Source organism: Phaenicophaeus curvirostris, chromosome 1 (assembly GCF_032191515.1).
Source record: "Phaenicophaeus curvirostris isolate KB17595 chromosome 1, BPBGC_Pcur_1.0, whole genome shotgun sequence".
NCBI lineage: Eukaryota > Metazoa > Chordata > Aves > Cuculiformes > Cuculidae > Phaenicophaeus > Phaenicophaeus curvirostris.
Genome location: NC_091392.1, coordinates 183,780,191 through 183,802,758, shown reverse-complemented (window position 1 = coordinate 183,802,758; position 22,568 = coordinate 183,780,191). Strand labels below are relative to the sequence as shown.

Below are 22,568 nucleotides of genomic sequence, written 5' to 3'. Positions count from 1 at the left end.
CAGAGGGTACAGACACAGGGTACTGCTTTGGGGCCAAAGAAAAAACCATGATATGACAGCCTAGGAGAACTGAAGGAAAAAAATCTACCCCTAGATTTTAAAAAGACTATTTACTAAACGTCTGGTTTTATGCTTTTACTGCAGTATCTTTTATAAACAGCATCACAGAATTACAAAATCCTGCTCCTATTGGAAATCTGTATGAGAAACCTGATCCTGCAAATATTTTGGCACATGCTTAACAATAACACAGCCATCCTGACACAGACCAGAGGGACACTAGGCCAGCCTCTGTCTCCTACATAGACTCGTAGTTAATGCCTATGATGAGTTTATGAACAGGGCAAGTAAAGTGATCTTTCTCTTATATACTCTCCCATCAGCAAGCTGTGTTTTTTAAGGACTTGTTAATTCTCTTGCTGTTTTTAAATCTCCAATTAAAATATTGCTGGCAAAGCTATGTTGGTTTAAGGGAATTGTTTCCCAACTGACATAGTTATGCTGGTAGAACTTTTAATGATTTATTAATGTGTCAACAGAAAAGTCTCTTTGCCTGTATAGTTAATATTTTTTGAGGAATTACATTAGCAAAGGAACTACTTTGCTACGCATGCACAACATGTTCATTATGGTAGTTTGTCCAAACTGACAGTTCTTTCAAATGCGGAGAAACTTGACGTCTGGACACATGCATGAGAACATGTAGCACGTTTGTGCCCTGAATGGTCAGAGACCACTTTTACTGAGAATTACCACACCAATAAAGCAGACATAAGTCTAAATCAAAGGAGTGAATACGTTATATTTGGACATCACTGAAGAAAGGAGTAGCCACAGTTAACGTATATAAAATACACATGGCTTCAAACTTCCTCCCAGTCAAGCTGACCACAAACATATCTTTAGGAACTTAGTTTTCATATTATATTTTTAATTGGTGCATATGATAAATACTGCTTGAGATCTTTGAGGTGTGTTACTTCTTACCACCAAAGAAAACAGGCATATACTGTACCAGTGTGAAGACATATTAAGAACTAAATACCACAGATTAGCTATCTCTGTACATAAACAGAGGTAAAAACTCAAAATAATGTTAATTGTTAACTTTTGTACTATTAAATAAGCTATATAAATATATGCATATATTAACATATCTTCACAAAAACACACGCAGACACAGATGTGTTATACAATATATAGAAGGCACCTCTATATATTATATACACAAGCACTCTCTCAAAAAGTTACAGTAAACATTCAGGCACGCACAATAAAACAGCATTTTTCTAGAAAATATACTCAGTGCAGGTCTTTAGTGCTGAACAATATGTTACAGCATCTGTACATAGTTTGAAAATTCTAAATGTAGAACAGGTTTTCTTAATATTTACTTATTTGAGATTGCATAGTTAAAAGAAGTTTCCCAAATGTAAAACAGTTATGGTGCACATTTCTAATGTATATTAAGTATGCTTTCAAATGCAGATACAACAATTAAAGGCTTTGCTGTTTTGCTTTTCACTTTATTTTACTTATTAGATTAGTTTTGCAGAAAATAAAAGTAATTTATTCTTAAAATCAAAATTATCTGGCTTTCTAGAACATTACCAAAACACTAAAGAGGTCTACACTTCCCTGTCTTTTCCAAGTTTTCAGAAAATAATTGACACAAGCTAATCAAACCACTTTCTGGATTGTGTAAAAGTATTCCAAACATTTCTACTTTATAGGCAAAGTTGCAGGATTAATTGTGCCAAAGTATGATTTTCACTCACAGAGATGATCACTAAAAATAATCAGTTAAATTTCCAAACACTAAAACATAAATAAAAGCCATTAGGAATATAATTAAACATATATGTATTTTTTTCTGATGTATAATGTTTTTCAGTGGAAGGATTCACTACAGTGCCTTATTCATTACTCGTGTCAAACTGCTGTAAACAATTCCTTGGCAGAGCAACCAGGGCAAAGGGAAAAAAAAGGAGGGTGGGGAAATTAAAAACATAAAGGAGGCAAGGGATGGATGAGGACAGAGGCATCATTTCTTGCTTTTAGCTTTGAAGTCATTAGCATGGAGGATCTGAGCAGTAATTCTCATGGACAAGCGTGCTGGCAGTCCATCCGAAAGGAACACAGTTTCAGCTAGTCTATACAGAACATACCTGCGTTTCAGATGAGCAATGGGTATGTGATGTTTTAGTTGTGGGAGAGCTGTTGCAGTATTATTGCTTAAAAATGAAAATAAATAAATGCTGACTATGTTAGCTGATGACTGAGAAAATCTAAGAAAAGCATGAGGAACAACTGCTTCCATGTTGAGCACGTTCAGGGTTGGAAAGAGTAAAGAAAAAATATGAGAGGCACAGCTTGAAATTTTAAGTACTTATACCAAGCAACTTTGAGAGAGTATTGATTTTGCTGCACAAACAGTTCACACCTGTGAGCCAGATTGCATGTGCTGAGCTGAGTTTACTTCATGCTGATTTAACTCACCACTGGAGGGGCTGAGCTGAGAAACATGAAAGTGGAAACAGTACAAGAAAGTGTACATGTGCAGTCACACCACCTGCGATTTATGGGAGCTGGGAATGTACACTGCGTAATCTGATATGGGAATGGTTATGTTTAACGTGTCACTTATGTTTAGTGACTATTTGGAGCGTTAACATTACCATGAGTAATAAAGAAAAGCTTACAAACACAGGCAGATGTATCAAAAATGTGAAGGATGTGCATGTTGCTATTCAGTGGCATTAGTACGAATAATCTCACAATACATTGAATGTATTCAGTGTGCATGTATATCTAGTACACATGTTCATCTTTGGAGGAAAAATACAAATGTATGCGATGTATGCTACACTGAGCATGCCATTGAAACCTCAGTAAAGCTTGGTCAAAAGTGTGGCCAAGCTTCTTTTCAGAAGCTCTGACATGTTCTAACCTGGAATACCTAGACTGGAACTGCAAGGTGACAGAAGGCAGCAAGGAGCTCCATTAAGTCTTCACCAATTAAGTTCTTCTGCCTAAAGGGAAGCAGTTTGCATGTGGCAGTACAATGAAATGCTGCTGCTCCGCTAAATCTGAAGTGGCTGCACTCATACCAGCTATGAAGGTGGCAGTGAAGCATCATAGCTCTCTTCAGTGTCTTCAGAGAAGAGACACTTAGGCTGACATACAGATTTTCGGTTACAATTTTAAAGTAATTTCCATTTTAAAGTGCTGCTGTCCTTCTGCTACAACCTCTGTGTGGCCTCAATCCATGTGACGATTCTGCTGCCAAGTAAAATGTCATGATCCCATAGTTCAAACTATTGAATCTGCATTGCAGTTAAGTCAAGTCCTCTGATCTTCTGGTAAAATGTGGAAGTGTGTGTACAATTATATTTCCTAGGGCTGTTAAACAACAATGTGACTTATAAGGAGAATCAATGGAGAAACTGTGCAGAATACCAGTCTAACTACATTTATACTAATTAAACACTAGAATTATCTAAAGATTAACCCTCTCTGGTTTCTTTTGGCGGCATGTCCTAAACACATACTGTGTTGTGAGCACATACTTAAGTGTTTTGTCTGTGTATTTCAGATGCTTACTGCTATGACAGAGACTCCAGCTGCTGTGCTGTTCGGTTTAGGCCCTGTGTTGAAATGCTTCTTTATCTTCCCAGCTACTGAGAGCTGATGCTCATTCTCTGGAAGACCATCATCCTGCAGAGAAACAAAGCAAAATAAAACTTCAGAGAGAAAAGGTAAAATAAAAGAATTGCAAGGTGGTTCTGATAGCACCTGTCAATATAGAAAAGTTTATAAAATGTTTGTAATGTAACATGGGGCAATTATTATATCCATCAATGTATCTAAGGTCTTTAAAAGATGAACATCATATTATGTCATGAACCGGCTTCTCTCTTCTTTACTCAATATCTTCCTCCCAAACTTTAAGTAATGTTAATTAATAATAATTGTTAAATATTTTATTATTCTTTCTACCATGTCTAAATTACCACTGACTAGCTATTTTTGAGTCCATTAATACATAACATATATTAATATTTCAGAGCTTGATAAGCTCAGACCTGTTTATGATTCTTTTTACTCATCGCATGAATTTAAAGATAATGACCTCAAGAGTAGAAAGCACCCAAGAGATTACAGAAACCAGAGGCCTTGTTTTGGTAGGATGCAAGACAGGATCTCCAAAAGCCCTGAGAGACACCAAGAAGATCCTTGTCTCACAAAGATTACAAACTCAGGGACTACGGGGTTATGTGAATGTTCCAGCCACAAGTCAGTGAATCCCATGGTGAGGAAACCCAGGCAAAACGGGAGCTGAGAGATGCCCTGACTGAGATCCTTGGGACTGGTGAGCATAGGACCTCACAAACACCAGGTTGTATCACTGTGTACATCTGCAGGCCAGGTTAGGCATGGGCTCATGTCTTGCTGTAGCATTTCCCTGCAGTCTATGACTGTACCATACTAAAACCATAGCTAAACAAAGCCACCTCTGCAAATGGAATCTCTGACTGACTTAAAACAAGGCATTGCAATTCCTTCCCCTAGTGCCAAGGCACACAAGCCTGGGATGCTGCAGGGACAGGACAGGACAGAGGTACAGACTACCTGGGAAAGGGCAGACAGATGTTCAGACTGCCAGGAAAAGCAGACAAGGTTTCATGCTAACTTTGGATGGCCTTCCTTGCTGGAAGACACACTTGCTCAGCTTGAGCTAACCTGAGGTACTGGTGAGACCACTCCTTGAACACTGTGTTCAGGTCTGGGCCCCTCACCACAAGAAGAATGTTGAGGCTCTGGAGCGAGTCCAGAGAAGAGCAACAAAGCTGGTGAAGGGGCTGGAGAACAGGCCTTATGAGGAACGGCTGAGAGAGCTGGGGTTGTTTAGCCTGGAGAAGAGGAGGCTGAGGGGAGACCTCATTGCTCTCTACAACTACCTGAAAGGACGTTGTAGAGAGGAGGGTGCTGGCCTCTTCTCCCAAGTGACAGGGGACAGGACAAGAGGGAATGGCCTCAAGCTCCGCCAGGGGAGATTTAGGCTGGACATTAGGAAAAAATTCTTCACAGAAAGGGTCACTGGGCACTGGAACAGGTTGCCCAGGGAGGTGGTTGAGTCACCTTCCCTGGAGGTGTTTAAGGCACGGGTGGATGAGGTGCTGAGGGGAATGGTTTAGTATTTGATAGGAATGGTTGGACTCAATGATCTATGTTTCTATGATTCTATGAAAGCAGGTACCAAAGTGCGTGGCCAAGCAGAGGCAGAGACATGTTCTGCTGTCACACATACCAAGCAAGTCAGCTGTGTGAGCTCCAGCCCAGTAGCCATGCAGCTAGGCTGGGAGGTGCCTCCTCCCAACTGAGAGCCTGTTTCATAGAAAAGCCTGTCAGTCTGCATGTAGGCATACAGGCACCCTCAGCACACTAGAGAAAGAAGGGAGTTTGCACTTCTGTGCAAATCAGTGGGTTGAATTCAAGCCCAAGAGAAGAAAGGAATCTTTTAGAAACTGCAAATAAAGCCCTTATGCCTTACACAAAAAGCTTCCACTCAGTGAGATCTCCTCACTAGCAGAATATGCAGGATTTCAGGCAGCAATATGCAAAATAGGCAGAACATGCATGATATCATGTCACTGGCCATCCACAATGGTCATCTCAAGCCGGTGCTGCATGGTATGTGTAGTTATCAACAGCTGTAAGAGTTCTTAAATTCCACTTGAGCAAAACCCTGGCAGAATACATGCAAACAAGAGACAAAATCAGAATACAAAGAGATGACAGACATTTATTTTTTTGTCTTTGCAGCAATTCTGAGTACACTTGAAGAATTACAGAGTTGCTGCAGTAAATCATGAGTTCAGTGAGCATATGGGAATTTTAGGGAGGTTGGTTCGGGTTTGTTATTTATTTAGTTTGGGGAGTTTGTGATCCCTCACTCACCCCTTAAACAAATTTCTTAGCTGGCAAAATATGGTCAAGTGCACACAGCTGCAAAAGATGGAACAAAACTATAAACCCAGTAGCTGATTATTGTCTAGCACCAGGGAGTCTTGGCTTGGTGGTATATGACCCCTAAAAATAACCTGCTTTCCACTGACCTTGCCTTTCCCAGAAGAAAGACAGTCTGTAAAGTGTACACTTTTTCACTGGAGGCTGTGGGTCAGGGGTGTAATAATTCTCTTGGCTTTCTTGACATGAAAGCCTGCGAAACATTTGTGTCATCTTGTCAAAAGATTAAATTATGGAGAAGACAATAGTTACCAAGACTGTGGTAATATTTTATTGGTGAAGAACCACACCCACAGTTCCAGTGGCAATGTGCCAGAGACACATAGTTTAGACTCCAGCTTTTAGAAGAAATATCTTCCAGCTCAATTTAAGATGCAGCAGAGGGATATGTGGGAATTACTATATTATTATTAAATTTTCTTACTACTGTTGGTGCTAACAGATGTTTAATAGTTATCTTTTTTTTTTGTTCCAATGTGCTTTATAAACTACATATATTGTTTATACTAGCTGGCTCCTGGAATCACTTCAGCCAACAATAAAATAGATAGATATTGAGGGTGAGAGATGACAGTTCTTTAACTACATACAAAACAAGCTGCTCTGCAGTTTAAAAAGGTAAGCAGTGAAAAAAAACCAACCCAAACCAAACCCATCAGATTCACCAGAATCAGCAGGCTATGTTGTGGAATTAGAGAACAGGCTAAACACTGTTGACAAGAATTTCATCAGGTGGCTGTAATGGGAAGGACATCAGCCTCCAAAGAGGTTAACTGTTCCTTTCCCCTATTTTAATATTTTGCTATAGGAACTGCTTCTTGCAGCTGTTTAGGATCCTGGAATTTCACGTCAGCTTTAGCAGTCAGGACAAGATCTTCTGAAGATGACCAGTGATTTTTGGTGCTCAACTCTGGGAACTTTAAAGGGTCATGAGCTTCAGAAAACGTTGACTGCTGATGGTCTGAAAGAAGTGTTCTCCTGAGCAAGTCTCAGAAGCTGAGCAGTCAAAATTATTTGACAGTTTAAAAACTGTGATCCAGAACTGAGATTTCACCTTTACGTTTTCACAATGTAAACTGCTTGGGTTATATATATTTATATATATATATATGCGCATTTTAATCAGCATCTACATATTGATCTACTAGCAAGAAATCAAAATAAAATTAAAAAAAAAGTTAGAAAGTCTCGGCATCATTTGAGTAATTAATAAACCATTTTTAAAATTTGCTTTGTTCACTATGGCAGGAGACATTGCTACTCAGTGAAAAAAAGGTGTTAAAAAGGTGGTATGAAGTTCAGGATTCCCAGACCCCTACTGTGCTGAAGCACTCAGATCCATTTCACAAGGCAGTCACAAGAGCTTTACTTTCCAGGTCTAAAAGCATCAGATGAATAGGTCATTATATAAATAAGAGCAGAAAATTAGAGCAAATAGAAGTGCTGGAAAAACTTTTGGATTCTGTTTCCTTTAAGGATTACAAGGAGATTTTTCTTTGGACAGTGTCCTGGGGCGTAACCAAAGCTAGTGCAGCTGCCAATTAAGAAATGTCTTTTTAAATTAACTTTAACTCACATTTTTTCAGCTTATTATTTACTGCTTGGTTATTCATTTCTTTTTCACACATATTTTCAAGGCAGACATTGTTAAGCAAATATGTAAAAGCTCCAGTTTCCGTAACTGATTTTAGGCTGGTCCATGCCATCTTCCTCCTCCAGCAATAACACACCAGATTTTCAAATGAGTATTTTAACAGAGAAGGATTGACAGAATGCAGTCCATTCCTTTCCGTACTCACTGCTTAATGCTGCTAGGAAATATTTACTACTTAAAGGACAAAAAGAGAGTAGGTTTGTCCTGTAACTTGCATAGCATAATTCAGGTTATCAACACCAACAATGTTTTCATTGAGACCTCAAGCTTCTAGCTTCTTTTATAATTCTTTGGTTTTGCAAAGAATTTGAGCAGGTAACAGAAAGAGCTGGGGTCCCTGCATGGGAAGTATAAACTGATGGATTTGTTTCCAGGTCTAAGTGTACTGCATAGCAGAGACAAATCCAAATAAACTAAATGGAGGGGGCAAGGAACTGCTGCTGAATTGCATTTAGTATTCAAGATCTCCATCTGTGGAAGTGGCACATAGCCAACAGCTTTTCAGGTTTTGTTTTTTTGAATTGAATACAGCTGGGATATTATTGACATAGGAACTGTTTTACTGGTCTGACTCTGACCATAACAAGTTTTGCAGTTTCCAAGAGGATCACAGCTATTTTTATAGCAAAACTGAAACTGAAATGAGGGTTGGCTCCTATTGAAACTGTCAAAGCACATTCCAGGAATCTCAGCAATTTACCAAGTAATCACATAGTAAGCAGCTATAAAGTAGAATGGTTATTTACAATCTACAAAATGTTTTTATACAGTGTAAGCAGTTAGAACACTTCTATCAAAGGTTTGATCAAAGAGAGAAAATGTTTCTTAAAATTGTCAAAGAACACACATGCCTGCTTTTCAAGCCATATGTCATATCCAGTATTTTAGCTGCAAGTTTAACACTCTATGAATAGTTTCAAAGCAGAACTAAGAAAAGGAAAGTCCAGCATTCTATGCCATGAGAAAGTATTTAAACAAATTATTTGGGAAAATGGATTATTAAGTGCAAACTCCATGTGCCATTTCTTCTCAGAACAAGTCTATCTTCTGACAGTTGCAGATAATTGCTCAGGTAATTACCATACGTAGATCACAGAGCTTTTTATAAATAGGAATGAGTATATTAATTCCCTGTTCTGAAGCTGGGAAAATGAGGTACACGGAGGTTGCGTGACAGACTCTTATCTGGTGCTGCTGGTAATGGTATGGGGATGGGAGGTTGGATTTGACGCCAGGGTACTATTCTGCCTCTATACACAAGCGAGCTGTCCCAGGCCTCTGCTGCACACTTCCCAGATCCACATCAGAGAAGTGTCCTTTTTCACAATGGCATTTAAGCACTTGTTTCAACTCAGCCATGTTCTTATTTCTCCTAAAGTGAACTAGGATTTTAGTGCCATCTAGTTATTTTTATGCTTAATATTAAGCATTTCCATGCATGATGCTTTGAAATAGGAGCAATGTTTGGAATGTGCTCAAGCACTTTCCTGAACTGATTCCAGTGTTAGCCTTCCAGAAAAAATGTCTGGAGGATACATAACAGAATTCAAAACACATTTTGATCTGCATTATGAACTACCATTAGTGTAATACTGAAGAGAAAATACTGATTCGTTTCGGTTTCCAAAAGCAGCAATTGGGCAGAAAAGAAGAAATTACAGAACTGTCATGGAATATTTGTTTCACTTATATATGGACAGAACTGCAATAGGTTTTGATTGCAAAGAATTATAATCAGCACAAAACTACAAGAAGTGAAGCAAAGCTAGACCAAAGGTGAATTGAACGTAGTACCCTGTTTCCAACAGTGCATGGTAGTCACTGTTTATGAAATAGTACATTTAAGGAAGAAAAGCAGATCTTGAACTTTCTCTGGTATATTCTCCAGCTTCTGCCGACCTAATACTTAAGAACTTTGTGAACCAAGAGTTGTACTCAGACCACCTTAATTAGTAGGCAACAATGGGCTTATCCTCAAATAACGTATCAAACTCCCTTTTAAATCCATATATACTTGGCCTCTACAGCATCCTCTGGCAAAGGGCTCTGCTTTTTAACTTATTGCACAGAAACCCAGGAATCTGCCAGGGTATTTCAGTGACCAGAGCTCAGGTTTTGGTTACTGGGGCTCTGGACTGTTGAAAGACTTTAGCCTCTGGCTCCTTTCACTGTCCCTCCCTATCAGCAGGCACCAACAAGGGCAAGGAGCAGACCCTTCATGTTACAAAGAGCTGCACCTCTTCTGCCTAACATGTCATGCTAAACTGGCTTCCTGAAATACATCATGGTGTAGCTGAAGAAAAAAAAAAAAAAGTATTTTTCCAATGTATTTTTGAGAAAAGAAGACTAGTGCCCACATCCTTATATGGTGTAAACAAGAGATGTTTCAGTAACCTCAGCAGCAGCGTGCAGACTGATGCCATGGGTGACCTGGCCTCTCTATGACTTCTGATCAGTCCTTTCCATCTCTTCCTCAGCAGCGCTCCAGAAATCCCCGCTCAACCTCCTGCTGTGGGGCCAGTGAGATACCTCAGTCCCCAAAAGTCATTATAAACTGCAACAGAACACTGAGTTCAAGGAGAGAACCTGACACCAAGGAAAATTAATATTCTATATGCTTGAATGTCATCCTAAAAATGAAAAAAAATTTATCAGACATTGTGTTGGATCCTTGCACTCTTCATGCACTGCAGAAGTGCTCTGCATGATAATAGCACTTACAATTGAAAAAAAAAAATATATGTTTGGGCAATAAGGGAGGTTCCAAGACTTAAAGCATATACTTGGTTAACACTTAACCACTGTTCTGGGCTACATGGAGGACACTTTCGCAAAAAAAAGATTAACATTTGAGGTTGCTGTACATTTTAATTTTCAGAACAGTGTTATAATGAGAAGATTTTGGATACAGCAGCTGAGGAACAAAACAGTATTCCAGAGAGGACTGCACACAAACTTGCAACAAACAAAATGAAACATTATTTCTTTCTCCCTTATTTTTAATTTCTCTGCTCATCCCAATTGTATTTCTTTTCTCAGACTTCCTTTCTGGATTTTAATCTGGATTTTCTCCAATTTTTCTTTCTTGTCATCCAAATATTTTAAGACATATCAAATAATCTGAAATAATTAGCAAATACTAAGTATTGTCCTTGACTCAGCATCAATTAAAGAGAAACCTCTTTATTCTCTGCCAGATTTATCTGTATGCCACCTCACTGATTACCACTTTTATGGCAAATGTCCAGTCACTTAGAGATAAGCCAGGATACAGAAATAGCTATTTCATGGTAAGTCATATTAAATGGGTATGGCTGCATATAAATATATGTATATTTCAACCTCAGAGGATAAATATGATGCTAAAGGTTTCCCTGTTTCATGCTGGATCAAGTAGGCTTAACATTATGGACTACATTTCAATAGCTCTTAATCAAGACTGTTGGATTTTTGAGTTCATCTGATTTTAGGAGACCAAAATGTGTCACTGAACCTGCAAGCTGATTGTTAGAGGCTTACATTTTTCAACTGAGGTTGAGATACGTTGAAAACATGGCCCAAAATATTTCAGAGAAAATGTAGCTGAGCATGCATAAAATAGTGGCCACTCCATAGTGCGTGTGATATACTAAATCAGCCTATAACCCAGCTTATTTCCAGTTAAATCCGTGGCATTTTTAGAATGTGCTGGCTCCAAAAGGGCATAGAAAGGACTTGACAGAAAAGAGCTCAAACTGTGCCAAATTATAAGCAGCATCTATAAGCCTGAAAATACTTACATTAACCCATGGATGCTCAAGAACTTGCAAGGCTGAGAATCGCAGATCGACATCTACTTGAAGCATCATTGTGATAAGTTCCTGAGAAATGGAGTAATCGGTCAACTTTAAAGAACATTTTTAAAGAACAATCAACATTTAATTCACTAAAGTGCTCTTCAACTGATTATGTAAGAGGGCTCAAAACCAGAGTGAACTGGCAACTGCAAAAATAAATTAAGATTATTAAAAAAAGGAGAACAACTATGAACTGCTGAACTTCAAGCTGAACTTTTAAATCAATGTCTAACAGTACCTTGAAAAGCTAGAAGACCGTTCTGAATTACAGTTCTGTGGTGACTGTTTAAGAGAAAAGCACTTAATATATAATGTACAAAACAGATGGTTGCATGAAATTAGGTTAGCTTCCCATGGAAAAAAAAAGCCAATACCTCTTAGGAGAAAAGCCAGCAAATTTAGAATTTTACTTTAAGCTCTCATATAAATGACATAGAATATATTAAAAAAAAAACTTAACACCATTATTTTTCATCATCTGATTTCCTCTGCAATTTAACTAGCATGTAAATAAACATATATCCAATTCCACCAGTGAGTGCAGAGCACAGAAAACTGGATGGCAGTATGACAGCAAATAAAGGAGTATCACCAATGACCCAAGTTAATTATTCTTAGTGACAAGGAGAAATTAAATGAATAGGCTAATGCTTCAAACCAGAAATTTTAAACTCAGTTGTTTGGAAGAAGGTATTTCTCAGGAGAACACTAGTGGCAAAGGATTTGCAGAGTTCTCATTAATGATACCATAAAATAAAGCCTGCTACAACAGGACTTCTTCCAACTCTATAAGTGTATCTCATTCATTAATCTCATTACTTAATAGGCTAAAATGCTAGTCCTGATGGCCCTCCCTATATCTGCAAAAGCTCTCTGCAACTCTCCCCAGAATGGAGGTTCAGAACATAGAATGCTACTTTTATTATGTGCATCAATCTCCAAATTTCAGGGTTTTTTTGTGATTTATGCACAAAAAAGTCACACTGAAAGAAATAGGAAGACAATTTCATCTGGATTTACCTTACAGGCTGCAGAAGTAAACGGGCAGAAATTAACCACTCCTCTCAGGACAACCATACAACCATTATGGTTTTTGGTTTTTTCTTTCCTGTTTTTTTTTTCACATACACCCGTGTATTATCTCTCTCTATATATATATATTTATGCACATGATTACAGTACCTGCCAGATCCCTAGAAAATCTGTGAGTTAAACTGTTGCTCCAGTGAACTGATAAGATTTAAAAGACTTGATCTGCTCTGCAAGTATAATTGACTTGATCAGGATCTGTATCTGAAACAGATAGTATCTGCCTTAGCACACCTCAAGATCTACCTCCTTTGTGTCATGTGCCAAGAAGCAACAGAGCATGAATTGGTGCCCAGAGCAAGTCTGTATTTCATCCCATACTGACAACAATAAGGAGTTACAGGCAATACAGGGCCTGGTTCTTAGACAGAAAGAAACAACAGACATATCATCTAATAGGATTAATAAGGGGAAAACAGTCTCCCTATAATATTATTATAATATCCAAAGGCTCCGGGCTTGTAGCTGGTGCCCATCATAAGTACATATAAAGCATCGTCCCAGGGAGCTTTCAAGCTAAGAAGTGTAGGTCAAGCAAAGTCACTTAAAATTTTTCTTGAAAGAAAAGAAAGAGCTGTTGATGTCTCCATTGTGTGAGACATCATACAGAGACAGGGTCTATTTCAGAACCACCTGGAGACTAACAAACAGACCCTGATCAAACAGCAACATATTTAGTGACTCAGAGGAATTTATAGGCCTAGCAGGAGATGTACGAGACACGTCAAATGTCTCCTCACCCCTCCTGGGTCACTGAACAGCAAGATGGTGATCAGGGGGGTAAACCTCCACCCAATGAAGGGGAGGATCAGGTTCGTGACCACCTAAGGAACTTGAACATATATAAGTCAATGGGACCTTATGAGAAGCATCACAAAGTCCTGAGGCAAACGGCAGATGTCGTTGCCAAGCCACTCATTGGCTCGTTGTGCCCATTTTTAAAAAGGGCAGAAAAAATGACCTTGGGAACTACTGACCTGTCAGCCTCACCTCTGTGCCTGGGAAGATCATGGAACAGATCCTCCTAGAAGCTATGCTAAAGCACATGGAGGACACGGAGGTGATTAGAGCCAGTACGGCTTCACCAGGGGCACATCCTGTAAGACCAACTTAGTAGCTTTCTATGATGGGATAACTGCAGCAGTGGACACGGGTAAACCAACGGATGTGATCTATCTGGACTTCTGGGTGGACACTCTGGTGTATAAAACTGATTGGATGATCATATTCAGAGAGTAGTGGTCAATGGATCAAAGTCCAGATGGAGATCCGTGACAAGTGGTGTCCCTCAGGGGCCCATACTGGGACTGGTGCTGTTTAATATCTTCATCAATGATACTGACAGTGAGATTGAGTGCACCTTCAGCAACTTGGCAGATGAAACCAAGCTGAGTGGTGCAGTTGCCACACCAGTAGGACGGGATGTCATCCAGAGGGACCTGGAGAGACTGGAGAAGTGGGCCTGTGAGAACCTCATGAGGTTCAACAGGGCCAAGTGCAAGGTCCTACACACAGGTTGGGGCAATCCCAGATTTCAACACAGGATGGGAGATAATGTGATTGAGAGCTGCCCTGCACAGAAGGACTTGGGGATGCTGGTTGATGAGAAGCTCTACGTGAGCCGGCAATGTGCGCTCACAGCCCAGAAAGCCACTGTATCCTCGGCTGCAATAAAAGAAGCGTGGCCAGCAGGTTGAGGGAGGTGATCCTGCCCCTCTGTTCCTCTCTTGTGAGGCCTCATCTGGAGTAACGTGTCTGGTTCTGGAATATTGAACATAGGAAGGATATGGAACTGTTAGAATGGGTCCAGGGGAGGGCTACAAAGATGATCCGAGGGCTGAAGCACCTTCCCTATGAGGACAGACTGAGTTGGGATTGTTCAGCCTGGAGAAGAGATTGCTCTGAGGCAACCTTCCAGTACCTGAAAGGGGCCTACAAGAATGCTGGGGAGGGACTATTTACAAAGGCGTGTGGTGATAGGATGAGGGAGAATGGGTATAAACTGGAGAGGACAGATTTAGACTAGACATAAGGAAGAATTTCTTCACGATGAGAATGATGAGGCACTGGTACAGGTTGCCCAGGAAAGCTGTGGCTGCCCCATCCCTGGAAGTGTTCAAGGCCAGGTTGGATGGGGCCTTGGGTAACCTGATCTAGTGGGAGGTGTCCCTGCCCACAGCAGGGGCATTGAAACTAGCTGATCTTTAAGGTCCCTTCCAACTCAAACTACTCTATGATTTTATGATTCTATGATTCTATGAAATACAGCACTGTGAAAGGACAACATGCATTAGATACTGGCACTGGGAATAATATTGAAGAAGAAAGTATCATCAACTATAAAACTCACCTTTGCGGAGTCAGAAACATTGTCCCAATATGGAGATGGAAAATCTACCTGTCCCATCAAAATCTGATCAAAAAGCACTTCTTGGTCGTCTCCACTTCTGTAAAGTGAAAACCAAACAAAAACAAAACCAACAAAAAAATTATTTCAAGAGCTGGTTTCAATAGGGTTTTTGAAATTGCTTTTAACTGGCAATTCCTTAGTATGCTTTTGGAGGCTGTTGGTTCTCTTCAAGCATGCAACTGTGTGTGTCAATGGTGAGATTAAAAAAACACCTGCAGTAGGTACGTTCTTTCTGAGGTAACCTGTTTGTCCTTAGGATTGTCAACAACTTTGCAATTGCTTTGAGGGAGAGAAAAGATCTGACATGTCCTTAATAAGTGGCTTACATTTTAATTACCTTTAACCGACCACAAAATATGTTGTATTTGGTCCATGAAAGAAGATGCTTATTTCACTGTGTATTTTTAAACATCAGGCAAAGGCACTCAAAACCCATAATGGAGGCTCTTGTTTTGTAATGCAATGAAGTTTAAACTAAAATAAACAAACATGAGACAGATTTTACAGTGAAATCACAGACATTTATGGAGTTTGCTTGAATTACTATGCAGAGCACAGGAAAAAACAAACCCTATGAGCACAGAATTTTTTTCTATTGGGAAGTTCTGTGCTTAATGCAAAAGCAGCACAGGGACCAATTCACAGAATAAGCATGGTTGAATAGATCAGTCCATACCCACGGAATGGAGGAAAACCACAGAGCAGGATGTAAGTAATCACACCTGCTGCCCAGATGTCCACCTTCAAGCCATATCTGGAAGTGTGAGAGACATGGTTAGAGATATCCAACTACCACGAACTAGAGCGCAAGAACAGAGGGAACATTTTCAGAATTATTAATACTGTCTTATATATTTTCATCTGAACTTTCTCTACGTCCTACCTACCTATCCTAATTCCACTTTCAATCTTTTTTTTTTAAGTTTACATATTAAAACCACATCAGATCAGAATGCAGGAGTGCACATAAGATGTGTTGTATTCTGGAGTTAGGCAGTGACACCTACCAACATGGAGCCTGCAAAGGTGACACAGGCTGCTCAAGCCAGCAAGCATTTACTCTGTGGAACAAATCAGAAGAAGAGGACAGTGCATGATAACAAAATATATAAAAAAAGGGAATGGTAATTGGCAGTCTCTGGGGACAGGTTAAGAATTACTTCTATTTTATCTGCAAATGGCTAGTTAGTACCTCAGCATTAAGCTGAGAAGTTCGAATCCAAAAACTGGCAGAGGAATCTAATATAATTCCAAAACTGGCATTGCTCTGAGCTGGTTTGGACTAGACAGTCTCCAGAGCTCTCTTCCAACTAAATTATTCTATAAGCCACGATTCTGCATCATACTTAAGCAAAGGCAGCATAAGAATCTTAATTGCAAGAATTCCCATCTGGCACACTGGCAAGGACATACTCCACTGTGTACACATCAATGAATCATCACTAGAATTGATTTACCCAGTTTCAGCAATGATTTCTGGAGCTACATATGTTGGGGTCCCACAAACAGTATACAGAGGTCCATCCACAATTGTTGCTAGGCCGAAGTCTCCTAACTTCAGGGACTTGCTTCCATCTTGGTGTTCATAGACCTAAATCAGGAGGACAATTCAAAGATTTAACACAATACTGTCACAGCAACTACTATATCATTTACTAGCTGCCTGAGATGTTCTTTCTAATTTACAGTCTTTTTTCTCCTCCTTACCTCCAACATATTTCTCTGCATGCTTTGAAAAATCACAGACAATTTGGACAAATTCTCTTGAATGTACTCAAGGTGTTTGGGAAAGACTTACCCTGTTACCTGGTCAGCAACAGACATACTACTTGCTAGAAGCTAAAGCTCAGAAGCTAAGGTCCAACATCCCAGCAGTAATGTTCCTAGGTTAACTTCCCACTTACAGCCAATTTACAGTCATGGGGGTTTGAGTTTATCCGTTTTACTTGGATAGAGCTTAAAGGCTTGCGCAGAAATTTCAGCTTCTTAGAAAATACAATAGCAACTGCACTGATAGCAGCAACAGATTCTTCTCTGTGTATTTAAGTCACAATACATAAACCTGGCTGGACTATTTCACCTAGAAACACTGTCCTCTCCTTGGATGACTGTTGAACACCAATGAGTTGTATGTCACCATCCTCATCGATGGACACAGGTAGGGCTGCTGTTAGTGAGTATGCATGGAAATTCTGTCTCAAAACATGGTCTTCCATGGGTTTTTATGGGTGCAAAGGGAGATTAAGATGCAGTTACATGAAAAAACTAGAAATATCTGTAAAAATACGCAAGTTTAAAAGCTGGTTCAATGCAAAGAACAACCCCAAACTTGCAAACACGGAAAACTTATTAAAAATATTTTAAATAAAAAAGAATAAAATATATCTAAATTAAATACTAGACTGTGAGTCTTTTTTTTAATCCAGTTCCTGGTTTGGGTTCTTGCTTCCCCTCTTGAAATTGTTTATGATGTAATTTAATGCTGTTTACCACAACAGCACCTTAAAAATGGAAACAGTCTACTGGAAGGCTTCTTAAAGTATATATGCATCAATTTATTATTTCCAATCCAAATCAAAGCTCCATACAGTCTGTTTCACCAATAGTGACATCCTGACAACAATTAGCAGCAACACTGCGCAAAAATAGAAGATATCATACTTCTAAATCAAAAACATAATTATCCTTAATACCCATCTTGACCAGCTTCTCCTACATCAGAAATCAGATTTATCTATGATTATTTGCAGAGGGAAATCCTAGCTTTTTTCTTACAAAAATACAAGGAATTCTACAATGGACCTCTGAATGGTTCTTGAAGTCTCTTATCACTGTTTGCTACAGAACTTCTATAGCCCATAATAATTTGTTATATTATACAGCTCTCCCTCCACCCTCCAATTTCTCCTTTGTTAATGTTAGTCATGTCTAGAAAGACAACCCTTCTCTGTCCTGAATCCCTGCTACCAGGTGATATAGCCTTAAGAAGACATTCAGAACACACAAAATTATTTTCCCTTTCTTATGTTATTTTCAATAATAAGACTGGATCTTTAAGAGGACCGGCAGCTTGGTATGGATTCATATTTTTCTGTTACTAAGCCAGAAAAGATAGGCTTATAGAAAAGCACTGGAAAAAAAGCAATTATGGTTTTATTAAAAACACAGATTGTTAAATACATCTGGTTCCTGAAACTAAAGGAAGTGCTCTCTGAAATGGCAGTAATAAATCTAATTTCAACAACAGTTTTAATTAAAGGCTAAAGACTAGAGCTTTAAATATACACTTGCTGAAAAATGTAAAGTGTGCACTTAGACATCAACAGCTGAATCCAGTCTAATTAGCATCTCATATTCTATTTCATGTGCTTATCGTTTACAGAGCTCTCTCCAACTTGTGTTAACCTACTGAATGTTCATAAGTTCCCTCCTTCAATAGACTACACCTTGTACAACTCACACATATCCTAGAAATTAATTATGGAAAAGGCTTGTTTGCCAATATTTACCAATGCAGAAAGTTTGGTAGTGTGTATTTTCTAGTATTTTGCCCCATCTGTTTCCAGGAATTACTTTCCTTGGAAAACTACTTCACTTGGCTTGTAAAACTGAAGAAAGTAACTTTTCCTCACCCTGTTATAACTCTATATGAAAGGAGCCCAATGTGAAGTTGTGGTATGTTACTTGCCAGTCAAAGAATGTGAAAGATAATTTAAGGCTCGTGTTATTCAGAACAAACTCTATCTATGTTCCATTGCATTTAAATACGGAAGAGCAATTAAAGAAATGAGGATTAGTGCAAATTACCCACTATGTGGTGCTTTCACTGTTTTAACTAAGCAATAAAACTGTGTAATTGTACAACACTAATTGAATGCAGCCACACATAATTGTGTGCCACCATATGTATCCTATTACTATAAAGACTGTCAGTATTTTCTAAGCTGCTCTTGTGATCAGTGCAGATGGCAACAGTCAGAGAAGTTGTTCTCTAGGGTTTATTATATGGCTATAAAGACATCTCCTGACTTGACAAAATAAACGTGCTAAATAGCAGCAATTATGAAAAATGTTCCAATTAAAACCTGGAAGACACTCTCTAGAGAACACCAAAAATGCTGAAAAATCACAGGTATCCAATGTACCCTGAACTCTCAGACAGTTGATGTCAGGTGGGCTTTGGAAGCCTTGAAGACAATAAGGAATATTTAAGTACTTACAGAAATAACTTGTGTTGCAATATGACACTGAGAGGTTCACACACAAAAGTTTTATTGACAGGATCTATAGCTGATGGCACACATCAGCTCTAAGGGCAAAAGTTACGTTTTGGGGAAAGGGAAAATCAAAGCAGAAAAAGAAGGAATGGAAAGGGAAAGCTCTCCCCAGGGGCCAACCAGGAAGGGACACAAAGAGGAGCCTCGAGATGAGCGTCCTTGTCTGGGCACCCACTCAAGAGCAGCATATTCCCCCACCCCTCCATATTTTTCCTGTAGTAGTGCTACGGCTTTTGCCATGTCCTGCTCATCCTCCTTGTTTTATCCCATAAATGGGGCTGTTTAGCTTTAGGGCACTCATCGATCAGGGCAGATGCTATCCCTAGGGTAGCTGCTCCACTCTGGGCAGGACTGGTATAGGTTTCCCTAAACTTAAAGCTACAACCCACAGGTAGGAATGGGGATGGGGAAAGGGCTGATTCTCGCACTGGCGGCTGTGGGAACCTGTTATAACAACACTCCTGGGGTTTGCAGGTGCAAGACCATGGCAGTAATGGCATGAAAGCAACAGCACAAGAACAAGTGAAAAATACTGCCATGAGGTGAAGGCTTACAGAACTGCAAGCGAAAGGCAGGCAACAGAAGGCAAGTAGAAGGTCTTTAGTAACAAAAAGGTGAAAACTCAAATGGCATTTTGCAAGTGTTTTATAAATGCCATGAAAATAACCCTAACTGCAAACTTGCGATACAAGGAACAAACCATTCCATTTGACAGATAGTAAGATAAAAGTAGAAAGGCCAAGAGACACTAAGGCCACAGACAGTAAATGTCGGAGACAGGGTCAGCACTCAGGTAAGGCTGGTTCCAAAACAGTCTTCTAAAGCAGCATTTGTTTCTTTCAAGGACCTGATGAACCTTAAATAATTCAATTTTTTAATAAATTCAGAAATCTGAATCAATTTCTGAATCTGGCTTTTGAGGTTTAGGATGCTTCAAGAGTTTAAATGCTGCATCCTCACTGCTCTGTTATCAATACCACCATGGTACCTGTACACACGCGCAACGCAGGAAAAATCACCCAGAAAAAATTCAGCTGCTGCAATGTAAACAATGTGGTTATTCCCAGTAGTAGGCAATTACCAGAAACAGCTGGTCAGAAAAATCTAATCCTCTCCCTGTTGCCCTCACCTCCTACCTACCTTTCTCTTTTCCACTAGAAGCTTCCCTTTACTGTTGTTGGCCTTCAGGCATTTAGAGGCATGCCAAAAGAACAGCAGGACAAGCTTTTCCCCAGACTGACATCACCCTGTACACCCCATGGCACAGTATTAATGAATCCTAGCATGTGAATGTTTTAGCTTCTGCATGCAGCCACATATGAACATCAAAATAAGGGCTGCTAAAGGAGTATCAATTGTTAGTGTCCAGTGAAACTTCTATCCAACTTGGTTTTAGCAGTGTTTGGAAAAGGAGGCAAGGCTGCTTCCTCATCCAGAACTATAAAGGCACCTGCTACTAGAGGAACCTCAACTATAAAAATCCCACTACCTAGAAATTTAGCAAGACCTTCTTGAGACAATTTTCCCATAAAACTTCCTCAGTGTGAAGCAGGACTAAATGCACTAAGTCATCGCAGCTAACACAGCTGAGAGAACTGATACTCTAGGCATCTTAAATGCTGTCTTGTAGTTGCAGAATATATACAGAATTGGGGCATACGGGTACTGAAATATGTTAGTGAATTCAGGAAAATTTACAGAGCAGTGAAATAATTAAGAGGAATCAATTTCTCAGAAGAAATAAAACTAAGTCTCTTGAAGAACACAGCTGCTGCTGAGTACAAAATACAAAATTCAGGAAAATGCAAAATGCATAATTCAGGAAAATCTACAGAGCAGTGAAATAATTAAGAGGAATCAATTTCTCAGAAGAAATAAAACTAAGTCTCTTGAAGAACACAACTGCTGCTGAGTGCAAAATGCTCAGAAGGACTAATTAACAGGGCATGTTTTTCATTGTGTTCAGTGGATAGGGCTCATACAGATTCAGTCAGAAAAAGGAAAGTTTAAGCTGTCTGTTTAGGAAACTCTCTTAATAAAAGGTGCTATAGGATTATTTGGGAGATGTGTCAGCGAAAGGAAGGGGTCCGGAGGCTCTTCCTAGTTCTGCCCTGATGCACTACATGATTAGGGCACAACATTTATACCCACCATGTTTGAAAAACTAAACTGCTGCTGATTACTGTGGCAGAAGTAGAGTGGGCTACTGAGGACAGAACACGTTTGTATTTATGAGAAGCTTGAAATTACACTGCAGCTCACTGAAAGGTTAATTCTAGTGATCACTGCAACAACCCTGTAGCTGTGTCCTAGGGAACAGTCTAGACATACTGGCTGATGTTACAGTACTTCTTTGTGATATATGTTATCATAGGAGAGCTTTACAATGCTAAAATTAAAACACCAAGCTTAAAAGACTGAAATAAACATAAGGCATGTGTGGAAAAAGAAAGTAGCACAGACCTTCTTTCACACATTCTCAAATTATCAACAACAACAAAATTAAATTTTCACTTACCAGTAGATTCTCTGGCTTGATATCCCTGTGGACAATATTCAGGCTATGGAGATACTTGATGGCACTGGCCAGATTGTAAAGCATCCCACTGGCATCCCGCTCTGTGTACTTGTTGGTAGAAGTAATGGCATCAAAAAGATCTCCTCCCTGGAGCAAAATGACCATGGCAAATGAGCAACATTGCTTGTGAAATGACTGAAAAACTTTAGGGAAGATCATGGAGCATCATTTATAGAGAAGATGGAAGAGGGAGGAGCAGCACAGTTTCTTTGCAGCTGTAAAGTTTGGGCACTGTGATGACACTCCCCATAAAAGCAAGCAAACATATCAGTAATTCAGAACAATTTGTCATGGCACAGTTGGTGCCAAGAGGCCAGAATCTCTTATGTAAACCATTCCCACCTGCTGCTGCTTTTGTAACGAGTCCAACACTTGCCAACCGTGTGTTCAGAGCCCCCATTGCAAACTCCTGGCATGCCTACATTCTTGCTTCCACAATGCTTTGTACCAACCCTTGCCACTCTTCATTATGATCACAAACTGGCTGACAACAAATTTTAGCCACAGGTCAGACTGAACTACAGAAAATTGAAAAAATTCTATGTAAAACTCAAACCAGCTACCTGTCACCACTGCTAACATATTTTAAAAGCCTGATTCTGTCTCATAAAACTTTGAAAATGTGGACTTCAGAAACTGCTTTCTCTGCATCAGATGAGAAGGCTTTGGTAGTGTGATGCTCTTCTTGCAGCTA

At 39.4% G+C, this 22,568-nt stretch overlaps 1 protein-coding gene across 2 annotated transcripts in view; it reads right to left on the bottom strand.

The window, feature by feature from the left end:
* Nucleotides 1–22,568, bottom strand: part of DCLK1 (doublecortin like kinase 1) — a 248,398-nt gene that overhangs the window by 13,663 nt on the left and 212,167 nt on the right. For both annotated transcript variants that reach the window (XM_069882515.1, XM_069882524.1), the window contains exons 11-16: nucleotides 21,815–21,961; nucleotides 16,477–16,610; nucleotides 15,696–15,773; nucleotides 14,960–15,056; nucleotides 11,464–11,544; nucleotides 3,604–3,717 (exon numbers count right to left, since the gene is read on the bottom strand). In XM_069882515.1, coding sequence (XP_069738616.1) covers nucleotides 3,604–3,717; nucleotides 11,464–11,544; nucleotides 14,960–15,056; nucleotides 15,696–15,773; nucleotides 16,477–16,610; nucleotides 21,815–21,961 — 651 coding nt within the window. The remainder of the gene's footprint in view (nucleotides 1–3,603; nucleotides 3,718–11,463; nucleotides 11,545–14,959; nucleotides 15,057–15,695; nucleotides 15,774–16,476; nucleotides 16,611–21,814; nucleotides 21,962–22,568) is intronic.